Below are 26,200 nucleotides of genomic sequence, written 5' to 3'. Positions count from 1 at the left end.
CTCAAACTCAAACTCATTCGCATTTCCATAACCATTGTGTAATATTGTAAATAATTGATCAACTCATTCATCTTTAATTGGAACTGGTGTTCAATATTAGTGTTAAACCGCATTTTAAATTGCGTTTCGATAACAAGTGATGACAATGAGCTTTCGCGACTGTTTATTTAATTACAACTTGAGGCTACAGAATCGACATAGTTATTGCAGAATAGATTTTCCATTCGATTTTACATATTTCATGTGATTTCTGGCCAAATTGAACTTTGTGTTAGTCTATCTTCAATTTAACTTTAAAGCTTTCAGGTGCTTTCAAGACAGAGAGAGCTTTATGCACCAATGGGTTCAGAAGAGATTATTATCTTCAACTGGATTATTTTGCAGTTTCAATTCTTTGTCGATTCTATTTAACTTTACAGCTTTTAAGTGCTTTCAAAGCACTTTGATTGAATTCATATTCAATTTGACTTTAAAGTTTTCATGTGGATTCAATTGAATTCATATTAAATTTGTATTTGAAAGCTTTCATGCGCTTTCAAACCAGACAGAGCTTAATGCACCCTGAGGGTCAACTTAGTACCCTTTATACTGTTAGAGACGCAAGTCGCGTACTCGGACAACTAATTGAAATAAGACCTTAGCAGTTACTACAACAAATGTATCTATCGTATTTTGCAGGAATCTTGCATCGAATCCATTCAATTGTAATTGTCATTTGGCCTGGTTCGCCGAATGGTTGCGTAAAAAAATCATTGAACGGTGGCGCAGCACGTTGTGCGGCCCCATCGAAGGTACGTGATGTGCAAATCAAGGATCTGCCCCACAATGAATTCAAATGCAGCAGCGAGAACAACGAGGGATGCCTCGGCGATGGCTATTGTCCGCCAGCCTGCACGTGCACCGGCACTGTGGTCCGCTGTTCGCGCAATCAATTGAAGGAAATACCGCGCGGCATTCCAGCCGAAACATCCGAATTGTATCTGGGAGTCCAATGAGATTGAGCAGATACATTTCGAGCGCATCAGGCATTTGCGTGCACTCACACGACTGTAAGTACTCTCTCTCTCTCTCTCTCTCTCTCTTGCTCAATAACTTCATAGCTCTTAAATTCTTTTTTTGGTTTTATTACTCAAATTTCAGTGATCTCAGCAACAATCAAATCACCATACTCTCCAATTACACCTTTGCCAATCTGACCAAACTATCCACGCTGTAAGTATGGGCCACATTTCTAATGACTTTTTAATTGCCACAGTGCACGTAGCACAGCACAACAGGCAAAACCTCAACGAGCAGCGAGCAACGTCAGCGGCAACAACACGAATCGAATTGAATCCAATCGCAACAGCTCAAGAGGGCTTGACACAATTTTTTTTTTTTTTTTTTGCTTTTCCGACTTCTCTTTTTTTTTGCGGCAATTGCATTTGCGGTTGTGGCCACCCTTGGCCTGGGCTCGTCTTAACCGGGCACGAAATTCATTCGAGACGTTAAGTCGTGACTCGTGCTTAAGCATTAGTTGTCGTCCCTGCCCCATGATCTCCTCTCTCCGCTGCCTACTAGCATCCGCTTGTCGACTTCAGACTGTGTGCGCTATCCACAATCAAAGCTGTGCCGTTTATGCTACGCTGAAAGCATTTAGTGAAGTCAATCGGGTATACACGACTGCCCATAAGTAGAGAGATGCAACTGCAATCGAATCAAATTTGGATGATACTGTTACAAGACTTCGACAAATGATTTCTAAAAAAAGGAAAATACTCACATACAAATTGAATTTGTATTCGTTACTACCATTTATTGCTGAAGTATATTTCCGGAAATATTAAATCGTATATTTAACATCTGCAATTTCCTATTCCTTCGTGTATAACTTTGGTATTCAGCACATCACTTTATAAGTCGTATGACACGTAAGAAAAACATGTTATATTCATCGAAATATTGAAAAACGATTCAACTCGTCCATAGAATTTCCCTAAGATGAAATATGGACACTTATTTCAACACTTCGAAAAATTTTCAACACCATGTTATAGAATAGTTTAGATTTTACTTTATGGTATGCATATATAGTATAAAATATAAAGGCAAAAGCAATTCAAACCCCGATTCCAGCTGAGATCTGTTCTGCATATTATATTTATATTTTTTTTTCCAAATGTATATGCAAACATAATAACTCATTTCTCTTAAGCTTTCTTTAGCTCTTCACCAAAATGTTTATCCGTTCCCTACAGGGTATCTACTTAGTCAGTCAGCCGCAGCACGCACACAACCGGTGCATTTCTTTTCGACTCTCTTTTCATTCATAGCAGCATTTTGTCTGCTCGTTTTGGGCCTGGTTAAAGCAATTCGCAATTACTTTCATTTCTTCATCATGATGTGTGCAGAGCGAGTGTGTGTGTGTGTGTTCGAGTGTGTGTGTGTGTGATGTGTGTGAAGTGTGCAATTTGGTAAACGTTTGGTAACATCTTGTTGGCGTTTTTTGCAGCATCATCTCGTACAATAAGCTGCAATGTCTGCAACGTCATGCGTTGTCTGGTCTGAATAATCTGCGCGTGCTCTCGCTGCACGGCAATCGGATATCCATGCTGCCCGAGGGCTCCTTCGAGGATCTCAAGTCGTTGACACACATGTGAGTAGCGTTAGTGCATTATGATTAGTGTAACTTTATTCAATCCCATCTTCACTATTCCCCAACAGCGCACTTGGCAGCAATCCTCTGTACTGCGATTGCTCGTTGAAATGGTTCTCGGACTGGATCAAACTGGACTATGTGGAGCCGGGTATAGCGCGCTGTGCGGAGCCGGAGCACATGAAGGACAAGCTGATACTGTCGACACCATCGTCGAACTTCGCCTGCCGCGGCAAAGTGCGCAACGACATCTTGGCCAAGTGCAACGCCTGCTACGAGCAGCCGTGTCAAAACAAGGCCCAGTGTCTGGCCCTGCCTCAGAGGGAGTATCAGTGCCTGTGCCAGCCTGGCTATCATGGCAAGCACTGCGAGTACATGATCGACGCCTGCTACGGGAATCCGTGTCGCAACAATGCCACCTGCACGGTGCTCGAGGAGGGACGCTTCAGTTGTCAGTGCGCCGCTGGTTACACGGGCGCACGCTGCGAGACGAACATCGATGATTGCCTGGGCGAGGAGATACGTTGCCAGAACAATGCCACCTGCATCGATGGTGTGCAATCCTATCGCTGCGAGTGCCAGCCCGGCTTCTCTGGCGAATGGTGCGATACGAAGATACAGTTTTGCAGCCAGGAGTTTAATCCCTGTGCGAATGGGGCGAAGTGCTTGGATCACTTTACGCACTACAGCTGCGATTGCATGGCCGGATTCCATGGCATGAACTGCACCGATAACATCGACGATTGCCAGAATCATATGTGCCAGAATGGCGGCACCTGCGTGGATGGCATCAACGATTATGTGTGCAAGTGTCCGGATGACTTCACGGGCAAATACTGCGAGGGACACAACATGATCTCCATGATGTATCCCCAGACATCGCCGTGCCAAAATCACGAGTGCAAGCATGGCGTCTGCTTCCAGCCGAACGCAGCTGGCTCCGATTACCTCTGCAAATGCCATCCGGGATACACGGGCAAGTGGTGCGAGTACCTCACCAGCATTAGTTTCGTGCACAACAATTCATTCGTGGAACTGGAACCGCTGCGCACTCGACCCGAGGCGAATGTGACGATTGTCTTTAGTAGCGCCGAGCAGAACGGCATTCTCATGTATGACGGACAGGATGCGCATTTGGCTGTTGAACTGTTCAATGGCCGCATTCGTGTGAGCTACGATGTGGGCAACTATCCGGTGTCCACGATGTACAGCTTCGAAATGGTCGCCGATGGAAAATACCATGCCGTCGAACTGTTGGCCATCAAGAAGAACTTTACGCTACGCGTCGATCGCGGCCTGGCCAGATCCATCATTAACGATGGCTCCAATGATTATCTTAAGCTGACCACGCCCATGTTCCTCGGTGGCTTGCCTGTCGAGCCTGCCCAGCAGGCCTATAAGAACTGGCAAATTCGCAATCTGACCAGCTTCAAGGGCTGCATGAAGGAGGTGTGGATCAACCACAAGCTCGTGGACTTTGGCAATGCGCAGCGACAGCAAAAGATCACGCCGGGTTGTGCCCTGCTCGAGGGCGAACCCAGCGAAGGCGAGGAGGATGATGAGCAGGACTTCATGGATGAAACTCCTCACGTAAAAGAGGTAAGACCGAATCAAATCGAATTAATTCGAATTTTAATATTCATTTACTTCTACAGGAGCCAGTTGATCCCTGTGCGGAGAACAAATGCCGTCGCGGCAGTCGCTGTGTTCCCAATGCCAACTCAAGGGATGGCTATCAGTGCAAGTGCAAACACGGACAGCGTGGACGCTACTGCGATCAAGGTGAGGGCAGCTCAGAGCCCCCAACAATCACTGGTACATATTGCTCTCTCTAACATTCATCCAAGCTAAGCAATCCAAGCGGACGCGCAGAAAATCTAGAAAAGATTTTGATTCCTGATTCACAGATTAAATAGAGTTTTATAAATTGTGTCAAGGCACCAGGATTAATTTCCGATCGCAATTTTGAGAGATATACTAAATATAGATTTAGGTATATTTTAGTATTTGTTGGGAATAGCAGAAGTAACAAGTCTCAAATTATCATGATTTTAATTTCCGATCGCCATTTTGAGTGATATACTAAATAAATATTTTAGTATTTCTTAGAAATAGTTGAAGCAACAAATCTGAAAATCTGAAAACACCAAGATTTCAATTCCGATCGCAATGAATAATATACAATATATAAGTTTAGGTATTTCTTCGTAATAGCGGAAGTAACAAGCCTGAAATTGCAGTCACAAAAAAAAATATGTGTCACGTCACGTTACTTGTCATTATATCACATGCAGAGCACTTCATCAAGGCTCTTCTCAACCTTCTGCATCAACCTCAAAAAGGTTGTAAGAGTTCAGTGGCTGAACTTTCCATGTAGCTGGCAGCTGGTTAATTTTGAAGTTCTAGGGCTTACACGCTACACTTTGCATTCAGTATGTTACACTTTCCTTTGATTCCGAGTCCTTTCATCTGGGAAATGTTGTTGCACCTCTTTCCACGACACAAATTCAAGAGTTCTACGCACCCGTTTGGATATGCTGCATAACTTCATTTGCTTTATAACACACACATACACTCGCACACTCACACCCTCACACATAACTCACAACACTTTCGAATGGTGCGAAAGGATGGGAGGGGAGCAGGGATTCGTTGACATGTAATCTCATTAGCTAGCCTCCCGCCTTGTCAAAGGTGGCTCACTAATTGCATTTTCCCCGTTTCGTCTCACATTTTATTGCAGCCGCTGCGACATGTCGCAAGGAGCAGGTGCGTGAGTATTACACGGAGAACGACTGCCGCTCGAGGCAGCCTCTCAAGTACGCCAAGTGCGTTGGCGGATGCGGCAATCAGTGTTGTGCCGCGAAAATCGTGCGAAGGCGCAAGGTGAGTAATGCAATAAATATAAATAGTATATAAATATACCAACTGCAACTAGCTTTTATAAATACTACGCGTGATTTGTATGCAACCGTTTAATCATTAAAGTTTAATGTGATTACTGAGGAGGGAATTATTAATAAACTACAGATGGAACAATAGCTGAAAGGATGAAATATGGAAACTATATGTAGCCATATGTAAATAAAATAGTAGTATATTTGGTATAAAAATATACTATTAAGAAAGAATTTATATAAATAATTATTTATAATTTGCTGATAGGCTAAAAGTTGATAATCTTAAAAAATGAATATGCAAAATAAAATAGTAGTATAATCATGTTCATGTTCATTGTTCATAAGTCACTTCCAAGTTTATCATCCGATCGATTACAATATGTCATGAATAGTGGTATAAAAATATAGAGTTTCAATAAAACGACATTAAAATTCACGATATATGTACATACATATATTATAGTAGAAAAAACACTTTCTTGAGAGGATTCCACGATTATTATCCTGTAGAAAACTATTTAAATAAAATGAAGTTTTAATTCATTTGTCACAATATCGATATTCGAAGTCAAATTTTATTTGCAACTACTCCATGCATAATGGGTATTTAAACTAAAGAGCAAATCAGTCTTTACTGCTAATTGATCACTTAATTATACTTTGCTAATGAACAATCCCCTTTGTTTACAGGTGCGCATGGTATGCAGCAATAATCGCAAATACATCAAGAATTTGGATATTGTGCGCAAGTGTGGATGCACCAAAAAAATGCTACTGACTGAAAGATGCGACTACCCAATTGCTTAAAGGAAGCAATAGCAGCTTAGATGTTAGCCTAGGAACACATTTAAACTTAACTTATAATACAAACAACTATAATATTAATAATAACAATAATAATAATAATAATAATAATAGTAGTAGTAGTAGTAATAATAGCAATAACAGTAGCAGTAGCTGTAGTAATAACTTTAGTCTTAAGCCGCAATGCAGTAGTCTTAATAGCACGGGGCAGCAGCAGGGCGTGACTGCTGTCGTCGAGCATGTTGAAAAGGGGCAGGTGGAAAGAGTAGAGGCGGAGGTGGAGACGGACGGGGATGACTATGCAATGGAGGACGTAGAGTCAGATACAGAACGCATGCAAGCGGATCTTTATGACGATGATATTAACGACGATGACGATGATGATGACGATGGTTTAGATGAGGAGACGAGCTTATTTGCAGATGACGACGACGATGAAGACGATGATGAAGAGCCGGAACAGCTGCCAGATCCCAAAGGTCTGGTATCGCCAGCGGCACAACACGAAGAGGAGGAGGATATGGGGTACGATGAGGACGATGAGCGCTTGGCGCTAGAGCGACCACGCACCCAACGTCCGCGAGCCGACGAGGAGCATTTTGTGAACGAGGAAGGCAGTGGCGCTGGTGGCGGAGGGTTTAAGGGTCGCTTCAAGCCGAACAGCAACTATAGGCTGACACAGCTGGAGAACATCCGGAAGAAGTTGCTCACGGAGTCGCAGCATCAAGGTGGTGCTGGTGGTGGTGGTCAGCAGGTTGCTCTGGCTGTGCCGAGCACTTCGATTGATCTGCGCGAGAGCAGCGGCCATTTTGCTAACGATGATGAGGATGGCGAGGATAACGATGACGGTGTCGATGATGAATACCCTGACAAAGGTAACGGTGAAGTCTACTTTGGCTCACAGCGATCTAAGGGCGCTGCCGGCGGCTCCAATCATTATTTCCGCAAGAATAGCAACGATGCCATCAAAATCATATCCACACCTTTGGGCAAGGTGGGCATTGTGTATCAGCAAACGCCCTCGGATGGGGAGCAGGATGGACAGCAGCAGCATCAGCATAAACAGCAGCTGGAGCAGCAGGCACAGCAGAAGCCAGAGACACAGTTCACCGATTTCGATGCCTTGTCACCGGATCCGGAGAGCAGTCATCGTTTTCCATCGCCACATCCAAAAATAACGCCTGTACTAACACCCGATGGCAAGGTGGCGCTGCTTTATCGCGGTGATTCGGAGAGCTCCAAGTACGAGCCCATTCGCAATCTCACCCACAAGTTCACCACAACCACCAACAGCAAGTCCAAGAGCAACAGTCCCGAGCACACAAAGTCGGGCAACGAGGACTCCTCGGATGATTCTTCTGACGACTCCGTCTACACGGACGGCGAGGACGAAAGCGCAGGCGACAAGCCTATTGCAGCATCCAATGCGGGTGCTGCCACGCCCAAGCCTCTCCAGCCAGAGATATTGGAACCACCGGCGCATGCGCCTAGCGGCGGCTCCTTTATCATACGACCCACGTCGGACTCACTGCTGCCGATGATCAATCGGCCGCTGTCCGAGGTGCTTGGCATCAAGAAAAATCAGTTCCAGGAGACACGCGTGCGGGATCAGCTGCCCAGCATGGGCGGCACAGAAGCTACGCCGCCGCGTTCGATGCTAACGCAGCCAAGTCAACAACAGCCCCCCGAGCAACAGAAGTCAAGCAGTGCCGGCAGCAACCTGCACTTCCTTACCAAGGTCAACCTGGCCGAGTATCCCACACTGAAGCAGCAACAACAGCTGCCCACGGGTCGTGACTTTGACTTCAGTCAGGACAACACGATGCTGGACGAGAGATCGCGAGTCCGTGAGCTAGAGAAGCAGCGGGAACGTGAGCGAGAGCATAACGAAGCCACCAGCAAAGGCAACGGCGGCGGGACCGAGGCACACACTATTGCCAATGAGCAGCTGTTGTCCAAGACGGAAGTCATCAATTTGGCCATAATACCGCAGTTCGATGAGGACATGGAGCGTTTGCAACGGCTGCACGAGAGCAGCGGCATCGGCAGCCGGCGGCATCATCGAGCGCGACATCGGCACAAGCAAACGGAGGAGGAGCTGTCGGGCATCCATTGCGTCATGCAGGTCATGATGGGCATTGCGGCGGTCTCCACTGTCTTTGGCATGCTGGGCACCTTCTTCAAGCAGCGCATTCTCGATCAGTTGCGACTGATGCACTGGTAGTACAAGTACAACGATAGGAACACGATTGAAAGATTCAAGTATTTAGCTAACACCCTCCCTCATCCCACACACAGTCCGCACAATCCGACTCACATCCTCAAGTCAAGAAGCCTCGTCATCATCATCAACATCTAACTTCAACTACTAAATAGGGCTAGAACACGAGGCAACTCTTCTCTATTTACGACTACATACATACTACTACTACATATACCATATGACATTACTACACACATACTATACTATATAATACATACATATATTCTACAAGTATACTATATAAGTAGAGCTGGAATACCATCGTTGGCAACGCCATTCAGTTTCTTAAGTTATTCGCACTTTTTGTTCTTGCCGTGTTCTGTGAGCAACAGAATTGAGCATAGTCGAAACTCTTAAGATGTGCCCACGCCCAGCTCTACTCTCTATATCTCTATATATTTATGCATATATATACATATATATATCTATCAACAGCTAATATTTATACTATATATTTTGTGTATCACTGAGCAGAAGGCACTGCTTAAATTTCCCAACATTTCTAGTAACCTTCCGCTTCTTTATGTGTAAAAGAGCATACTCTCTACATATATTATACATATATATATATATATATTTATATATCTATTATATATACATACTTACTAGCAAGCTACCCAGGCGATGTACATACATATAACAAGACCTTATAACTGAACCATACGAGTATATGTGTATATGAACGCAACTGTAGCCCCTGCCAAAGACCGCAAAGATCAAAGAGAACCTACTTTCCTTAGTCTTTACCCCCGAATGTCAACTCGTTTCTAAATTTCACCAATTTCATATTCTTTCCTTATATTCTTCACTTCACACACACAAAGATTCATACGAACACACTGAGACATCGTTAAGTGTAAAAGCTTTAAGCAAGTCATTGCATGTGCCACGCCCACAAACCGCACAAACTCCCAAAAACCGAATGCAAAAAGCAAAGAAAACAAAAAAAGAACATTCCTTCCCCTGTCAGCCTGTTAGACTGTCTGCGCCCCGTCAATGAGAATTGAATGTAGTAAACTGTGACCCTTTGTAGATAGTAAACAGTTGTTTAAAGATTGAAACGATTATGATAACAATACCGATTAACGATAACGATAACACTACAAACGCAGCCGCACACACAACTTGTAACGGTCGTTTTAAACGTGCCGTGCTCTCAAAGAAACGAGTATAAGATGATAATAATAATAAGAGTTGCATAACGAAATTCAATTTAGTTTACAAACGTTGCTCAACAAAACAACAACAACCAACAACAACATCAACCGGAACAACAACAATTTAACGAATTTTCAACAATTGTTGCAATGTGTTTTCCTAGTATTAGTTTACAAATTAATATTTAATCTAATATAAAGAAGAATAATAATAATAATTATAATAGAAACGGTAACTAAACTAAATGTGTGCTAAACGTAACTAACATTTAAATGAAAACCAATTAAAATCCTAAACATATATCGGATAACAAACATCTAAGCTGGGTAGTCGCATGTAAATCTCTAACAATTAACAATTTAACAACCTAAGTTAGACCTAATTAAACAAACAAAACAAAACAAAACAAAAAAACAAATCGAAATGCATTTACCTTAACCTATAAATATATACATATAAAAATATTATTTATACTAAATGCTGTATGTATGTATAACTCTATATGTATATGTAAAATGTTTTTGACTATTTTTCACTATTTATATATGTGCTACATATAGTATATATTATATACTATATGAGATACGATACGTCTTTTTGTCTGCATTTTTAGTTGTGTTTTATGTGTATACATGCATATATATACATATATAAATAATATATGTGAATGTATCGTATATATATATATGTATATTTTTATTAATGTATAACTATTCGCACTAATTATATGCATATTATTGTATATGTATAACCAATTGAAAATATAATATGTAATAGCTGTTGCTAAAAAGTTAACTATCAGTTTTTATTATTATCATTATCATTATTATTGATTTCCTCGCGTAAAGCGGCAGCAAGACCTCAACATTTCATCGACCAGCCGCTAAACGAGAAAACTTAACTAATTCGAAAATTTAATATTTTCGGCATTAACCTTAAAAGCAAAATCAATCGCTTTTATTTATGTGTGTAATATTTATTTGGTAATAAAATTGACAAAATTGTTCAAAAACTCAAATGTTTTCACTAATATGCATATTTGTAGAAAGTTACTGAGGGATTCATCTTAGAAGATATAGGAAATGAGGTTTAGCTAGTTTTGTTTGTAAGGAGTATTCAATTCCTATTAAGTCAAAAATGAGTTCTATCAGAAATGTACGCAATCTTAGAGCAATCGCACATCGATATTTTTGAACATTTTTAAACTTATATAGTTCCCGACTACTGGACACAATTATCCTAACTTTCATCACTCTATCGGTAGTATGTTTGCTTTTATGGGTCAGATGTTAATAGACCATCTAATTTACAAGGTAATCATCAACTCTCTCTCACTCATTATGGTGTTGAGATGAAAACAGCATAAGCTCCATCAAAATTGCTGAAAAGATTATTTTTCAATTGACGCTCGCATACTCGAGCAACTGCACAATATGAACAATAATAATATTTTCACGCGCATATTTATCTTTTTTATTCTGCAACTGTTTTTAAACAAAATCTCTTAACGATTAAGAACATTAAACAAATGATTAACGGTAGGTCATAAAAGAGGAGCTGAAAAAATAAAAAAAAATAAATTAGATAAAAACAACTTTAAAACGATATTCTTACTTACCCGCCAAATGTAGACTTCTGGGTGTTGGTGTTGCCAGTTTGAGCCAGATTTCCGAAGGACAGACTCGTATCAGTGCCGCCCAGCGTTTCGAAAATGTTACCCTCGGCCGGCTTCGGTTGTCCACCGAAGGCTGGTGGAGCAATCACATTGGGACTGTTGCCAAAGGTACCGAAGCCTTTAGGACTTCCGAATGTTGGAGCACCACCAAATGTGGGACTCGCACCAAAGGCTGGGCTGCCGCCAAAAACAGGCTTTGCTCCAAAGCCGCCAGCGGGTGACTGTGGATTCTGTGGTTGCGGTGAACCAAAGCCAGATTGGGCTACTGAACCGCCAGTGCTTTGGGCAAAGCCACTGCCAAATCCACCGGCGGCGGGAGTTGTTTGAGCAAATGAACCAAAGCCACCAGAACTATTGCCGCCACCGAATATGGAACCGCTATTGGCATTTGGTGAGGTTGCATTTGCTGGGGTACCACCAAAAACAGAGCCACCTCCGAATCCTGTTGCCGGTGCAGCGCTAGAAGTGCTGAATAAATTGCCACCGCTTGTTGGAGCTGCTGAGCCGAAAACACTCTGCCCAAAAATAGAGCCACCAGTGGGTGCTGCTGCAGGCGGGGGACTCTGTGCGGTGCTACCGCTTCCAAAAATAGAAGTGCCGCCGAAGGGTGAAGCTGCAGTGCTGCTTGCACCGCCAAAGATGGAACCACCAACTGAGGCTGCAGCTGGTGCAGGCGAACCAAAACCACCGGGCTTCACTGCAGCCGCTGCCTGGCCAAAAATATTTCCGCCGGAGCTGGCGGCTGATGCAGCTGGAGCGGCTGCTGGACTTCCACCAAATGTTGATGGACTCGTACTGGCAGCAGCTGCTGCGAAGAGGCCACTGGGTGGTGGTGCAGCAGCCGTACTGGCTCCACCAAACACACTAGCCTCCGGCTTCGGGACACTACCAAATAGATTCGTTGGGGGCGGAGCAGCTGCAGTAGATGTTGGCGCTGCTTGGAATGGACTTGCGCTTGCACCAGTAGTCGGTGCAAATGCATTTCCACCGCCAAAGATCGAGCTGGATGCATTACTAGCTGTTGATGCGCCAGTTGTCGGCGTAGCGGCGGCTGGCGCGCTGGGTGAGCCCAGATTGCTGAATGCGTTCGAAAAGGAGAAGCTGATTCCTGGAGCTGCACTGCTGACCGCACTTGTAGTTACAGCCGGCGCAACGGATGCTCCAAATGTAGATTGAACTGTTGCTGCGACAGTAGAGACAATGGCTGTTGTTGTTGTAGGTACAGCTAATGAAGATGTTGTTGTTGAAGTAGCAATTGCTGGAGCTGTTGTTGCAATTGGCAATGCTGCGGTTGTAACTGCTGGAGATGCAATTGTTGCAGCAGTCTTACTGCCACCATCTGCTGCGCCTCCAAATATGCCTTTTGATGCTTCGCTCGATTGAAAGCCGCCTGCAGTGTTAGCTGCAAATCCGCTAAAGATGTTTGCTGGTGGTGCATCTGTAGAATTGTTATACATTAAGCACATGCAACTATACTGAAACAAGGAAAGGTTGTCAACTTACCTGCAGCTTTCTCCTTCACCTGGGGCTTGCAGATGTTTATCGATCGGAAGGCATTATCAGTAGGATCGGCATTGCTGGTGGACACTGCTGGCGCTACAACTGTGCCACTGCCTTGCTCACCCAAAGCAGGAGGAGCAGCTGATGCAGCTGGCACAATAGGCTTGCTTTTCAAGATGTTTGTAGGGCTTACGATGCCGCTTGCAGCAGTTGTTGGAATGGCAACAGCTGCTGAAACACTGGTTGCCTCCGCCGTGGTTACACTCGCAGCTTTCGGCGCCGCAGAGTTGCCCAACGAAGATCCGAAGCCTCCAAAGCTGAACGTACTTGAAGCATTACCCCCAATTGTGGTTCCCGCGTTGCTACCAAAACCAGCGAAGCTAAAAGGCTTCGAGGCAGGGTCGACTTTAGGAGTTGTCGGCTTAACGGTTGGAGTGCTGAACGTGGTACCAAAGGTGCCGGTAGATGGTTCTGCTACGCTCTTGACAGGCTCGACGACAGTAGGCTTGAATTCCACTGGAGCTGGCACATCTTTTTTGAGCTCAAGAGGCTTTGCCTGAATATCCTTAGGTTGCTCCACAGCTGGTTTAGGTTTGCTTGCATCCAATGGTGTAGCGCCAAAGCCTGCAAACAAATTGGGCGCAGCTCCAACTGAAGCTGCAGCTGGAGCTGGTGGTTTGGTTGTCATTGATAATCCACCGAACGACAACGCGGGCTGTGCTGGGCTGGCGCCCATTTGACCAAAGCTGAATGAGAAAGCACTGCTAGTAGGCAACGTTGCAGGAGGCTTGGCAACGTCAGCGCTGTTAGAATTTGTTGCCGGTGCTACAACAGGAGCCACTGTAGTCTTCGAAAAGGGGCTGCTGCCCGAGAAGAAGCTGAAGCTCGATGTCGGTGCGGCAGCAGTTGCAGGTAACGCAGTCGTTGGTGCAGAGCTAATTGGTGTAGGAGCTGGTGCTGAAATAGCGGGTGCAGACGCGACTATCGTCTTGGATGCTGTAGGTTTAGTCAGTTGGACACTGGTCACTGCAGCAGCTTGGGCTGCGGCCTGAGTGCTCTTATGAGCTGTCGAAGGTTTAGCAATGGCCGCAGCTGCCTTTTTGTTCTGTTCTGCTTTCAGTTTGGTCTCCAATATGACCTCTGATTTGATGCCAACACGATCAGGACGTTGCGGACTTATGATCTGTATTTTGTGGTGCTGCAGCAGATGGCGTATACTTTGTAATTTCTCCTGTGAAAGTTTGGCACGATTTGTTTCAACCACTTGATTCAGACTCATCGAAAGTATGGAGTCGGCAAGAGTGTCCACGCTGAAAGAAAATAGTAGATGTCAACAGTTGGTATTACAATAATAAATAGACAACTTACGCTTCATTGTTGCGATTGCGATTGTTTTCTTGGTTGATCAACGATGTCTGCAGTAATCCACGTTCCTTCAGCTTGGCTTTAATATTCGTCTGTTTAATACGCTGATCGGATGTCATATTCTGAAGTCGGGTCAGACGTTGATATATGCCCTCAAGGCAGGGCATATGCATTTTCGACTTGGAATTGCGACGCAGTACGTCCTGATACTGCTCCCACTGTGTGTCAATATGCTGCTGTGCCAGACGAAGCTGCGCCTGATTGGCGGCCAGATAGCTCTGCAGACGGGACAAAATACGACGACCAGCTGCGTCAAAACTGGTGGAGCTCATCAATCGTGTAATGCTGTCAATATACAAATACAAAATCAAATGCTGCTCCCTAGATCATGTTACGAATACTTACTCTGGATTTCTGTAGCCCTCCAACTTGGCGCGACACTCAGCCATAATGGCGTAGGCTTCGCTCAATGCATGACGCAATCCCTGCACATCCAATTCGAAGTCCACGTCATTGGCTTGGTCATTCAGCTCCTGAAGATCATCCAGGCGCTTTGCATAGAATTTAATAGAGGCAGGCGATTCAATCTGCAAGAGATTATTAAGAATTTAATATACTTTGGCATAAATCTGGGTAAAGTTTTTGTCACCTGGGAGAGCAGAGCTTTTGTCTGTTGCTTTTGCTGCTCGATTTGCTCGTTGAATGCACTGATCTGGACTCCCATAATGTCAGCAATCACATCGTCCACTTCGCGAGTGCTAATATCTGCGAGCTTACCCGAGGGTTTCATGACAGCGGAAACTGCAGTTGGGGCGACCGCAACCGGCGTAAATGTGGGCGGCACAGTATAAAGTGGCTTGCTATTGTTGGGTTTCCCGGGTGTTCCAATGGCAGCTGTTGCTACTCCTGCAGTAGGCTGAGAAGGAGGAACAGCGGCAATGCTTGCGGTAGGGGCTGCCAAATTTCCGAAGTTTGGTACTGTTCCAGCGACTGGCATACCAAAAACCGGAGCAGCTGCTGGAAGTGCAGTTGTGGCTGCTCCAAATCCACCAAACCCAGTTGTTTGAAGCGGTTTAGCTGTGGCTGCAGACGGAGTTGCAGATGCAAAGTTGAGCGGAGCACTTTGAGCCCCAAAAGTCGGCGGTGGCGCAGTTATCTTACTGGCATTACCAAATCCGGCAAACATAGGTGCAGGCTTTTCCTTGGCTGGTGCTGGAGTCGATGTGACAGTGTTCGGCGTAAAGGCAAATGAAATATCAGACTGCGCAGGCGCACTAGATTCCACCACGGCTGCAGTTGGTTTGGCAACGACGGCTACTGGTGCTGTAGTAATGGACTGCTCATCGTTTCCTAGCAGAGTATTTAGAGCGTAAAATTGTCCAGATGTATCCATGAGTGGAGGCGGTGGCGAGCAGACGGAGGCAGCGCCAGGCTGCAGATTGAGGAAATTAAATGTAAGCAAAGTCCCGTCGGTGCCCAGAACATGCACCATCGGCATGCTTGGCAATTGCTTCTCATTGATAGTCAACTGATGTGTTGCCGATGTGTCAAAGACAAAGCCTAGTGGAAAGGTTTCATCTTGAGTGGCTTCGCTGAGCGGCAGCTCAATACGAGCTTCATCGAGTAGTGTCAACTGCTCCCACGAGGGCGTGTCACCCGTCTCTGTGGTGCCCAACACTCCCACTTCCACGCCATTCGCAGAACTAACCAGCAGCAGATTCCACTGCTGCACATGGGTGAAATGAAACTGATGATTGCGCGGTCCATTTAGACTATAGCATATGTCGAAGTAATTGATATACGTAGGTGTGCCTGTCTTAGGCGCATTTATGATGTACAACGCTGGACTGCAATCCTCGCCATGTTGCAGAAAGATGACCGCAAACTGGAAAGTGGACAGCCAATGCACAGCAATCGTGTCAAAAGGCCCTTCATGCACATTAGGTGGACAGACCAATGTCTTGGCCGGCGTCAGGTCTGGCTTAAACTGTTGTAATCGTCCGTCTGGGAATCCCAGCACCAGCTGCTTGCCTTTGGGTGACCAGCAACCACATTTAACCCGTTGACTCTTATCCAGCGAATGCATCTCGAAATTGCCGGCCTCCTTTAGCGTATACATGCCCAGCCCGCCATTGCTCAACACCACAGCCAAGCTATTGGGCAGCACTGGATTCCACAGTAATTGCACGGCATGCACAAAGTCCTCGGGTGCTAATCTTATGTTGTACATGGCGCGTATATCTGGAGTCATAAAGGATTGCACTGCATAGATTAGCAAAAGACTGGTGCCATTGGACTGTGTGTAATTGATGGCTAACATATTGCCATCCGCGCTGCAGGACATGTAGTTTGGGATGTGGGGCAAGACCACTCGACGCGCCATCGGCTGTTTGCCGGTCGATTTAGCAGCGACTACATCTTTGATAATTATAACTATCGGGAAATAAAATATATGATTCAAGAAATGTTAAAACAAAATCAACACTGCAAAACAAACCTTTTAACTCCGGCGCTGCTGGGTTGCCGGCAAAAAGCAGATCGCGGCTACTTGAGACCGCTAGCAGTTTCACATTGCTGCGTAAGTCGCCACACTTGCGGAATGCGACAAATTTGTCATGCAGCTTGAACTGTACATCCTTTAAACATAAATTGAAAGCAATTCACATAAAATTGCATATATTATTTAATTTGTACTGCATTTACCTGCGTGTCTTTGCAGTTTGGAGCATTTAGCGCCATTTTTTTGCAATCGCAATTATTCGGGGTCGGCTTTGAGTAGTTAACACGTGCACGTTTCAGCAAGCACTATAAAAAAATGTAATGCGATATGAAAGGCAAATCTATTAAAGCTGTCAACAATAAAATAGCGATACTACTAGATGCGTTCAAGAATTTAATAAAATAAACGAACCAAAGACTTGCAAATAAGCGTTGTGCACAATCGGGGAAACAGTTGAACAATCGACACAATAATATCGATATTGCAGCTATAGGTTAATTTCGATACACTCGACATTTATGTTTATGTTGGCAATGTTGTAGCACAGCTGTTGAAGTGCCGATATATCAACCGAAAATATATACCAAAATAAAAAAAAAAAATTGTTTTCAAATCTTTGGGCATTTTATTAAATAGCACTAATAGTCCATATATGAAAAAGTTAATCATTTAAATGCTAGTTAGATAACTTAGGAAATAACTTCAATTGATAATTGACAAAAATAAATCTTTTAAAAGTACCTATTGTAAATTTTCCAATAAAGTGTGACCGACCAAATAGTAATCAATAAAGGGGTATGTTTTGGTATATTTATCGATGAAAAAATGTATATTTTGCAATTAGACTGGTGGTCACGTTGATATACATATCACCCAGCTGTGTTGTTGTTTGACTGTCTATCTCTGTCTCCGTTTTTGTTTAACAAAAGCATTGTTCGCGCGCGCAATGCTGCTGAAAAGTGCATTATAAAGGTTTAAGAGAATTCAAACAAAAAATGTAGTGGAAGTGATTTCTCCATTAATTCTAGGTGTGGTGCGCAACACGGTGCTACAGCAAGCATTGTAGATGTTGTTGTTGCTGTCGTTGTAATTAGCAAACGGAAAATCAAAAGGAATCAAAAACACACGAAAATAACTAACCAAATTTGTTGTTCTTTTCAATGAGCGCATCTGAAAACGAGAAATTCGAGTCGGTGGTTTCAGAATTTCGCAAATAACATTTTGAGAACTCTTTCGTAAGGAAATTGTAGCAACAAGGTGAGTTACATTCACAGTTATGCACAAGCTGTGCACAGAACGCTGCTCGTTTCATTTGTTGTAATTGAATTTTCATTTGCGCAATTGACAGAGTTACAAATAGCACCAGCGGTCGAAGCAGCAGCGAAGCGTCACACAAAAGGACGCTCAAAGCTTTCAAAATGATCAGCAGTCTCTTTTCGCGACTTATAATGTGAGTATGATGAAACCAATTAGAAATATACTACGATATGAAAAGGTGAACTTGTCTTTGGCTAGCCGAAGTGTGAATACGCTTGCTTGAATGTTGGTCGCTTAAACTATCTGTATTTTATGAAAGGCGTAATAAAATGCCAATAAATAAGTTACATGCCTCATGACTAATTCGACCACACACACTCAGCAAGCGTATTATAATAAAAGTAGCAACAACACCAACTCATACGCTCACACGCTCCACTGACTGAGCACTTGTTGTTGTTGTTGTTGCTGCTGACCCCCAAAAAAATAGTGAGCGAGCAACTCTTTTTTGTTTGTTTTTTTTTTTGTAGTTAACGTTTTCAAGTTCTTGGCCTTGCCGCGCAAGCTCGTTGGATTTGCCGATTCTGCTTCCTAATTGTGTGGGCGTAACGCAGTGATTTCTCAAGCGTTGCGTTGCTATCTCGCCAGCCAATTGTTTGTTTATTAATCAGCGCCAGCAAGTTACAGTTACCGTTATGCCCGCTGCCGCTGTTTACCCGTTGCTCGTTACCCGTTGTGCATCGTCAAAGTCAATTGACAAAGGCTCCTTATTTGGCAACGCGTGAGCGTGAATTCGAATTCGAGGTTGTCGCACTCGACTTGCGTTGCCTTGCCTCTCCTTGCCATATGTGGCAACAACACTTGCCGCAACGCAACTCCATGCAAATTGTTTACACTCATATTTATAGCGACTCTCCGACTGATAATCAAACCAATAGATACTCTCTCAAATTTCGGGAGCGACGCTGTCGCTGTCTCTGGCTCTGGGCTATTAATAGATGAGAATCTATGCTAAGCATTAGACGCTCTCGGGCAGCTGCCCGCATCGCTGTCGGAACAGTCTTTGCGCGTCGTTTTAGTTGCGAGCAACGGCAGCAACGTAACGCTGGCAATGCGTCGCCATGAGCCGGCCTAGCTATCTGCAGGAGCAGCTGCTCTACCAGCAGCATCACCCAGCCGCTAATATTAAACGCCTACGTCAGCAGGCATTGCCCATCTACGGACGCAGTTATTCGCTCGAGGAGCAAACCGATGGCCATTTTGTGCCCGTCTACTCCAAATTCATATATCCACAGCAGCAACAACTACATCCGCAGCAGTTGCTGCATCGTCCACTGGGATTAGGACTGCAGGATTCACTCAACTCTTTGAACAGCGACTTTACGGACTATGACTATGGGGGAGGTGCCTACATTTTGGAGGAGCAGCCTCCACCAGCAGCAGCATCCACCGAGCATGTTGTTCGCAATCTGAATGCCTTGGGTCGCCTGCTGGAACTACTTCAGCGTTGGCCCCTGCCCCGTCTGTCCTTCAATACGGCCTGCATTTGCTCGCTCATCATTATATTTATAGCACCTCGCAGTTGCGCCCAGAGTTTACTGTTTCCCGCTTTCAGATTATTCTTCGGTACCCTATATCCGGCCTATGCCTCGTACAAGGCGGTGCGAACAAAGAATGTTAAGGAATACGTAAGTAAAAATACGATTGAAGACATCACGTATTGGATTCATGTCTGTATTTTGTATTTTAGGTGAAATGGATGATGTACTGGATCGTGTTTGCGTTCTTCACGTGCATTGAAACCTTTACGGACATCTTTCTGTCGTGGTTCCCATTCTACTATGAGGTCAAAGTGGTAATTGTCTTGTGGCTGCTATCGCCAGCCACAAAGGGCAGTTCCACTTTGTATCGCAAGTTCGTGCATCCCATGTTGACACGACGTGAACAGGTGTGATCACGTTTAGTATGCTTATACACACACAGTATTCTTATATATCTCTTTGTCTGTTTCTTTGTTATCGTGCGCAGGAAATCGACGAGTATTTAAATCAGGCACGGGAGAGAGGATATTCGGCGGTGCTGCAACTGGGCTCCAAGGGCGTCAACTATGCCACTAATGTAATCATGCAGACGGCTATAAAGGTAACTCAGACACATGCAACACCTTCACCACACGCATGACACATACACATCATACACACGCACACACACATAGACACAATAGTTCATGTGGCACATTTTTTCAATTGCTTTTACAACGATTTGCCACCAGCGCCGTTGCATAAAATGAAAAACAAAAAACTGGGCAGAAACAACAACTAAAAACAACAAGCAGCAGCAGCCGACGCCGACGCCGCATCGTAATGCCTTAATTTCAATATAGACAAAGTTTTGCGCAATGTTTTCGCTCACTGCCCCCGATTCTGCATCATCATCATTAACAAGAGAGCTTCTTCCTCATCAGCATCAGTATCTTCATCATCATCACCAGCATTAGCATCTTGAGCAACTGCCGCGTGCCAAACGCGCGACGTCGAGACGTCGTCTCTCCATCGTTTTCATTAACTTTGCAATGATCATTTCACCACAGACAACAACAACAATCGAATGGAATGATGTTGCTCTCTATGTGCCATGTTTGTTTCGTTTTAGTTTATAGATTTGTTTTGTATTCTCTCTCATTCTGTGTGTGAGTGTATCTAGAAGATAGACGATTAAGACCATGTAGCTATACGAATTGTAATAAAATTGAATAATTCTAACACACAACTCTGGGCAGATAGACGGCGAATCCAGAATATTCATGCATTCACACTATATACGTATAAGCAAAGCATTTGTTATGATAGTCCCAAATTCAGTTCAGATCTCAAGTATGTAAACAGCTGCGTTTGTTTAGATATTGCCTCGAAATCAGATGGGGTCAATAATGGAGTAAGATAGCCAGTGACTATCCGAGTACTGTGTACGTATTAGTCACAATACTTTGTAAGTTTCTTTGTGGCTGCCCACAAAGAACTTGATAAACAGACTTTACTGCTATATTTAATTGAATGAGTGTTGCCTTTGTGGCTTTGTTGATTGGCCAAGGAGTCATTCAGCTTGCTGGAACTCTAATGCTCTAATACCATTTATATCAACACCGTGCAATTGTTGTGCACTTTAAAATGCGGTTTGCTCACAATTGATTTCCCCCTTTATACAAATTGAATCAAATTCTTTTTATTGCTAGCCATATGCCTACAATTTTCGCTTAATTAGTTTCTATGAATCTTATAGCAAAACACGATTACTTATAAGCCATGTTCTTTGTGTTTTTGCAAAGTATAAATGTGTGTGTAATTTGGGATGCATTTGTAAATCGAGAACTGGCTGCACTGCATCGCAATTTCAACAGCATCACATTCTACATATATTATTTCTGACTCTGGGGTAGGGCATAAAAATAGACTCGAGGCATTGTGACAATGCCTCTGTTAGAGTGTTGTGTATGTGTGTGTGTGTGTGTGTGTGTGTGTGAATCTGTATGTGGCAAATTCGTTCAATTGTACTTACATTTTCCATTTAGAATTCTTTTTGATTTCCATTCACAATTACAAATAACTTTTAAGTTGCCTTGTTTTATTAACACCTCTTTTTTTTCTTTCTTAATTTTCTCACTTACGTTTCGTTGCATTTAACTTACATTCAAAAACGAAACGAAAACGAATCCTACACCACAATGCACCGCCTGCAACTGCCAATGCCAATGACACTACTAACACCTGCTCCATGCGCGATGTCAGACCATAAACCTGACCACAGCCTCGGTGGCGGATTCACGGGGTCTGCAAAATTCGCGATCGGCCAATGAATTGTCACGGGATCAAGATATGCTCGATGCCACGGATCTATTGTTGCCACGTTCCAGTTCCCTGAGCGGCATTGAAAGCTACAGTTCCCAGCGGATGGTCATCAGCGAGTTTAATGAAGACTTGATCATTGCTGAGCTAAGCGGCGAGGATGCTGGTGCTGCCCGGCTGCGAGATATGCCACTCCGGAAGACCAGATCCACTCGAGGAGTTGCGGCTGATGGAGCTCCAACCACGGCTGCTGCTGCCAAGCGAGCTACACGAGGCGCATCCAAGACCAACGTGCCAAAGGTTGATGGCATTAAAGGACGTCGTAGGTTGCGCGAGGCCACACCCGATGTGGATGTCGAGGGGGATTAGCATTGAATCCGGCGATGATGACATCATCAAGCAAGATACTCAGCACAATTTAAGCGAATTTTTTGTCATAGGCTCAACACTGAAACACTTTTAACCAACCATCACCATCAGCCACAATACAATACTATATTAGTTATATAACTCGAATACATATTTTTATAGTTCTTAACATCGCATAGTTTGTAGTTTTATACTTAAATTATACCGTAAACGATGCCAAGTCACAAGTCTCTCATTATGAATCCTCAAAAGGGCGGCGGCAACTTAGTGCAGACCATCAAGCGGAGCTACAGCCTCAGCGATCTCAGCGAACCCGATATGCATCGCACCCAGGACGAACTAGACGAGGTTATGATGTCCACGTCGGTAATGATGCGACCCCAACCAGCTCGACTGATGCGCCAGCGACACCAGACTCCAGTTGGTCGTTCCGCGAGCGGCACGCGACACTCAACTGGCATGTACTTCACCGAGGTGGATGTCTCTTCACCATCCCCCTCGGGATCGGCCAAGCATGCCGGCGATTTCAAGTGAGTTTTGTTAATTCTCGATCTCGTTCTGGTCGATCAATTGCTGACATACTTCCATGCACACTACACAGCTACAATATACGCAGCACGGATGACATCAGTTCGGGTTACTCCAGCGCTGAGCCGGTTAGTGTGCCCATGGGCAGCGGCCTAAGTCGCACATCATCCATGACAAACGCATCCAAGGCGCGCGTGAAGTCCAAACGCAATGAGGTAGGTTAACAACACAGCTATGTCTGATGTGCTTCTCGTATTTGGCATTACAGTTGATAATTCCACAGATAAATTTGTGTACCCGCTACCCTTAGGGTAGAAGGGTATTATAACATTGTGGCTGCAAGAAAAGTATGTAATAGGTAGAAGGAGTTATCTCCGACCCCCATATTCTTCATCAAAGTCAACAGCTAAGAAAATACGGCCAAAGACTATAAGAGATCAAGTTTGTTTAAAATAATACATACAGTATTTAACAAATACTTTTGTATGGCTAAAAACGCGTACTCCAATGGGATCTTACTTGCTTTGACAATCTCTTATTATTTATTCGTTTTTTCTAGTATTTCGTTTATTTTTAGTATTTTTGAGTATATTAATTTGGTCTATTAATTATATTAATTTGGTAGAATCCAGTTTAGATTATTTTTAAATTGTCTAAAGACATTTTTCAATATGAGTTATGAATAATTCTTATTCGTATTCGGATTACAAAAACATTTCAAACCTATTAACCTATTTCAACGGATCATTCTAGACATGTGGAAACATATTTAAATTAGTTTTTAAAGCACGTCTGTAATTTTCGGTCTATATATACATATACAAGTTATTGTTAGCTATTGAAAAAAAAGTCCCGCCTAATTGGCTTTTGTTTTTTGAGATCTCAAAGATTTGTCTTGTTTCTAAGTAGTTTGTAGTCAAATAAGACTCTATTTTAAATATTTGATAATGATCCGACTAGCAACTGTTGGAAGATGTACGAGCTGAGGTATATCTGGATAATGAACGATATTTTCAAGAGGGTAAGACAGATGACGACATTCGGAAGCAATTGCATCTGCAGATTTTGGAAAGTGAAGAGGATAATGAGGACAATGCGGGCAATGCTGATGTATCTGAGGACGAGGATAGCTTCCATGAGGCACTGCCATTAGAAGATGATGCAGAAAGCCTATTACCAAGTTATTCGCTCGATACAGATAAAGAAAAAGAAAAAGGGGAAGTAAGTGACAACGAAGAATCATTTAAGGAAGCTCTTGGCAGCAATTCGGACAATTTAAACCAAGCGAATCCAGAGGAAATTGATCAACCTGCACAAGAATCAGATCAGTCAAGTGTAGATCCGTTTTTGTTGGTTGTTACCGAATCAAGTTTGGAATCAGAGCTTGTGACCCCTCCAGTTACAAATGACAGAAATCGTCCAGTGTCACCGCGTGAACTTCTCGCCACGCTGGAGGAAATCAAGCACAGTTTTCGAGCACAACTTGAAACGGAATCACCTCAAATATCTCCCCTGCGTCCCAAGGCGCTGCATGCCAAAGGTCGGGCACCAGCGCCTCCGCTGCCACCTCGAAAGGATTCACGTGACACTGTGAGCATCGCATCGAACACATCCCAGCAATCGGAGCGCAGCAAGTCAGGTATCGGCCAACTATTCAAGAATATCAAAGATAATGTGCTACGCAGCAACAGCAGCAGCAAAGCTAATCAACCGCATAAAGATGGCGATGTGGGGCTAAGTGTGGCTAAAGAAACTCGGATTTGATGTAAGCCTCGAGAGAAGACATTGAAGCTAAAAGTTCAGTTGCGTTCAGATCAGCTCATGCTCATCCAAGTGTTTTGTTGCATCGCCGCCTCGTCTGCTCTTAACTACACTTCCCCTTCAACCAATCCCTACTGTACAGAGTCTTGCGTTGCCTACTAACAAAGTGTTCTGCATTTCCAGCATGTCTTGTGTCTTATTTACTGCGAATGCATCCCAGTCTAATGTGTATCTCTTGTGTCTCATTTCAGGACAAGTCAATGTCTGCTAGCTGCACCACATTGCCTCGCATCAGCAGCCGCAAGGCGGACAAATCTCAGGCAACGACTGCATCGGGACAGGCCAAAACACGCAGCAAGTCCGACAAGTCGGACAAGTGAAGCGTGGACCTAAAACTACCAAATTTTACATACATTTAAAAAATATACTCATCATCTACTTGTATCTATTTGTATTTGTTCTTGTCGAGAGAAATCAATCTTTGAACTCAATTTTGCTAGGTGCTCAAATTGGCCAAGAAATAGCAACAAAGATTACACACACAATTATAAACCTCATGTTTTAGTTTAAATTGCAATTAAAGTAATAAATAAATATATATACATTAATATTATAGGGATGCGATCCTCTAATGGATCCGCATATTGATGATGCATAAAGTTTGTTTGTGATTCTGTTCATAGTGTTCCACTGGAATTAGCCTAGATGATAATGATATTGGATGTGAATCGGATATTCGTCTCGTAGATCTTTTAGCGTTAAGTGATTGATTGTCCTATGTATGCTACATCCAGATTATCCAGGTCCTATTCTACTAACTAAACAAACTATCAATATCTAGTTTAAATCCAATGCATTATAAATAATAAATCTATGTAAATTATACAATAGTTTGTTGTTTCTTGGTATTTGGGGGGACACCAATCGAAATTCATAATTCATCTCATAACTACTTAAAATTGGAAAATTCGAAATGTGGCCTAAAATGGGTTATATAACTAAATGGTCAATTTAAGCTGTAATCTTGCGCATTTGACTTAAATTTACATAAGTTTTGTACTTGATCTTGGGTCTGGTTTCTACGGTATTAACGAGCGGCTTTGTCAGGTTTAATACTAGAAAAGGAACCAAGATTTGGGTTCTGACTAATTCTGATTACTATCAAAATGTGTTTGCCTATTTTCGGTCCATTTTTATTCGAGTTGTCTTGTAACTGCATTATACTGAGTGCTCCTCTGATATAAGCATTACGTATGTATTTATAAGAATATGAAATAAATTATAATTGCTCAATTAAATGTCAATAGCTATGTTATATTCTGTACAGACTTAGGTCTTTCCAGTTGGACTGTGGACTTCGTACTCAGGATTGTACTCTGTAAAATACTATATAAAAAAAAGGATGTATCCAAAAATTAATCATTTTCATAAGATCATTCGTTAACCATAAAGTAGCCATTTAACATTATATTCCTTGGTAATGGGAAAGCGCATGAACAGCATGAAAATTGGGGGGGACCTGAAGCGAAGGCAGAAAATTTCCAGTTTCAGCCTGCCCAATTCGTGACTTCTATACATACAACATTTGCATGCATTTGTATATGTGTGTGTGTAATACATACATATGTAGGGACCTACTTGCA

General features: G+C 43.4%; 3 protein-coding genes across 11 annotated transcripts in view; 2 read left to right on the top strand and 1 right to left on the bottom strand.

The window, feature by feature from the left end:
* LOC132789380 (protein slit) overlaps nucleotides 1-9,533 on the top strand; it is a 59,001-nt gene extending 49,468 nt beyond the window's left edge. The window contains 10 exon segments of the mRNA XM_060797352.1: nucleotides 679-742; nucleotides 744-983; nucleotides 985-1,049; nucleotides 1,141-1,212; nucleotides 2,492-2,635; nucleotides 2,704-4,234; nucleotides 4,291-4,450; nucleotides 5,379-5,521; nucleotides 6,226-6,297; nucleotides 6,299-9,533. Coding sequence (XP_060653335.1) covers nucleotides 679-742; nucleotides 744-983; nucleotides 985-1,049; nucleotides 1,141-1,212; nucleotides 2,492-2,635; nucleotides 2,704-4,234; nucleotides 4,291-4,450; nucleotides 5,379-5,521; nucleotides 6,226-6,297; nucleotides 6,299-8,563 — 4,756 coding nt within the window. The 3' untranslated portion in view covers nucleotides 8,564-9,533.
* A 1,676-nt stretch (nucleotides 9,534-11,209) lies between these two features.
* On the bottom strand, nucleotides 11,210-17,290 carry LOC132794277 (nuclear pore complex protein Nup214). Its single transcript, XM_060804593.1, has 9 exons — nucleotides 17,212-17,290; nucleotides 17,004-17,105; nucleotides 16,798-16,936; nucleotides 14,950-16,733; nucleotides 14,706-14,887; nucleotides 14,304-14,645; nucleotides 12,939-14,245; nucleotides 11,379-12,873; nucleotides 11,210-11,317 (listed from the first exon to the last, which is right to left on the bottom strand). Exons 2-9 carry the CDS (start codon nucleotides 17,037-17,039, stop codon nucleotides 11,293-11,295), a joined length of 5,310 nt encoding a protein of 1,769 aa, XP_060660576.1. The 5' UTR covers nucleotides 17,040-17,105; nucleotides 17,212-17,290; the 3' UTR covers nucleotides 11,210-11,292.
* A 286-nt stretch (nucleotides 17,291-17,576) lies between these two features.
* On the top strand, nucleotides 17,577-25,435 carry LOC132794278 (receptor expression-enhancing protein 2). Of its 9 annotated transcripts, XM_060804597.1 has the most exons (10): nucleotides 17,577-17,595; nucleotides 17,829-18,057; nucleotides 18,149-18,250; nucleotides 19,673-19,745; nucleotides 19,808-20,005; nucleotides 20,086-20,199; nucleotides 22,521-22,798; nucleotides 22,870-23,011; nucleotides 23,757-24,561; nucleotides 24,809-24,939. In XM_060804597.1, the coding sequence occupies exons 3-9, from the start codon at nucleotides 18,219-18,221 to the stop codon at nucleotides 24,558-24,560; spliced, it is 1,641 nt and encodes a 546-aa protein (XP_060660580.1). In that variant the 5' UTR covers nucleotides 17,577-17,595; nucleotides 17,829-18,057; nucleotides 18,149-18,218; the 3' UTR covers nucleotide 24,561; nucleotides 24,809-24,939. The 9 variants fall into 9 exon arrangements, with proteins under 9 accessions (XP_060660580.1, XP_060660579.1, XP_060660583.1 ...); XM_060804596.1 differs by lacking the exon at nucleotides 17,577-17,595 and having other exon boundaries at nucleotides 17,675-18,057; XM_060804600.1 differs by lacking the exons at nucleotides 17,577-17,595; nucleotides 23,757-24,561 and having other exon boundaries at nucleotides 17,687-18,057; nucleotides 24,809-25,431.
* The last annotated feature ends 765 nt before the right edge of the window (nucleotides 25,436-26,200 follow it).

This window comes from Drosophila nasuta, chromosome 3, assembly GCF_023558535.2.
Source record: "Drosophila nasuta strain 15112-1781.00 chromosome 3, ASM2355853v1, whole genome shotgun sequence".
NCBI classification, from domain to species: Eukaryota; Metazoa; Arthropoda; class Insecta; order Diptera; family Drosophilidae; genus Drosophila; species Drosophila nasuta.
This window is presented reverse-complemented; position numbering and strand designations above follow the sequence as displayed.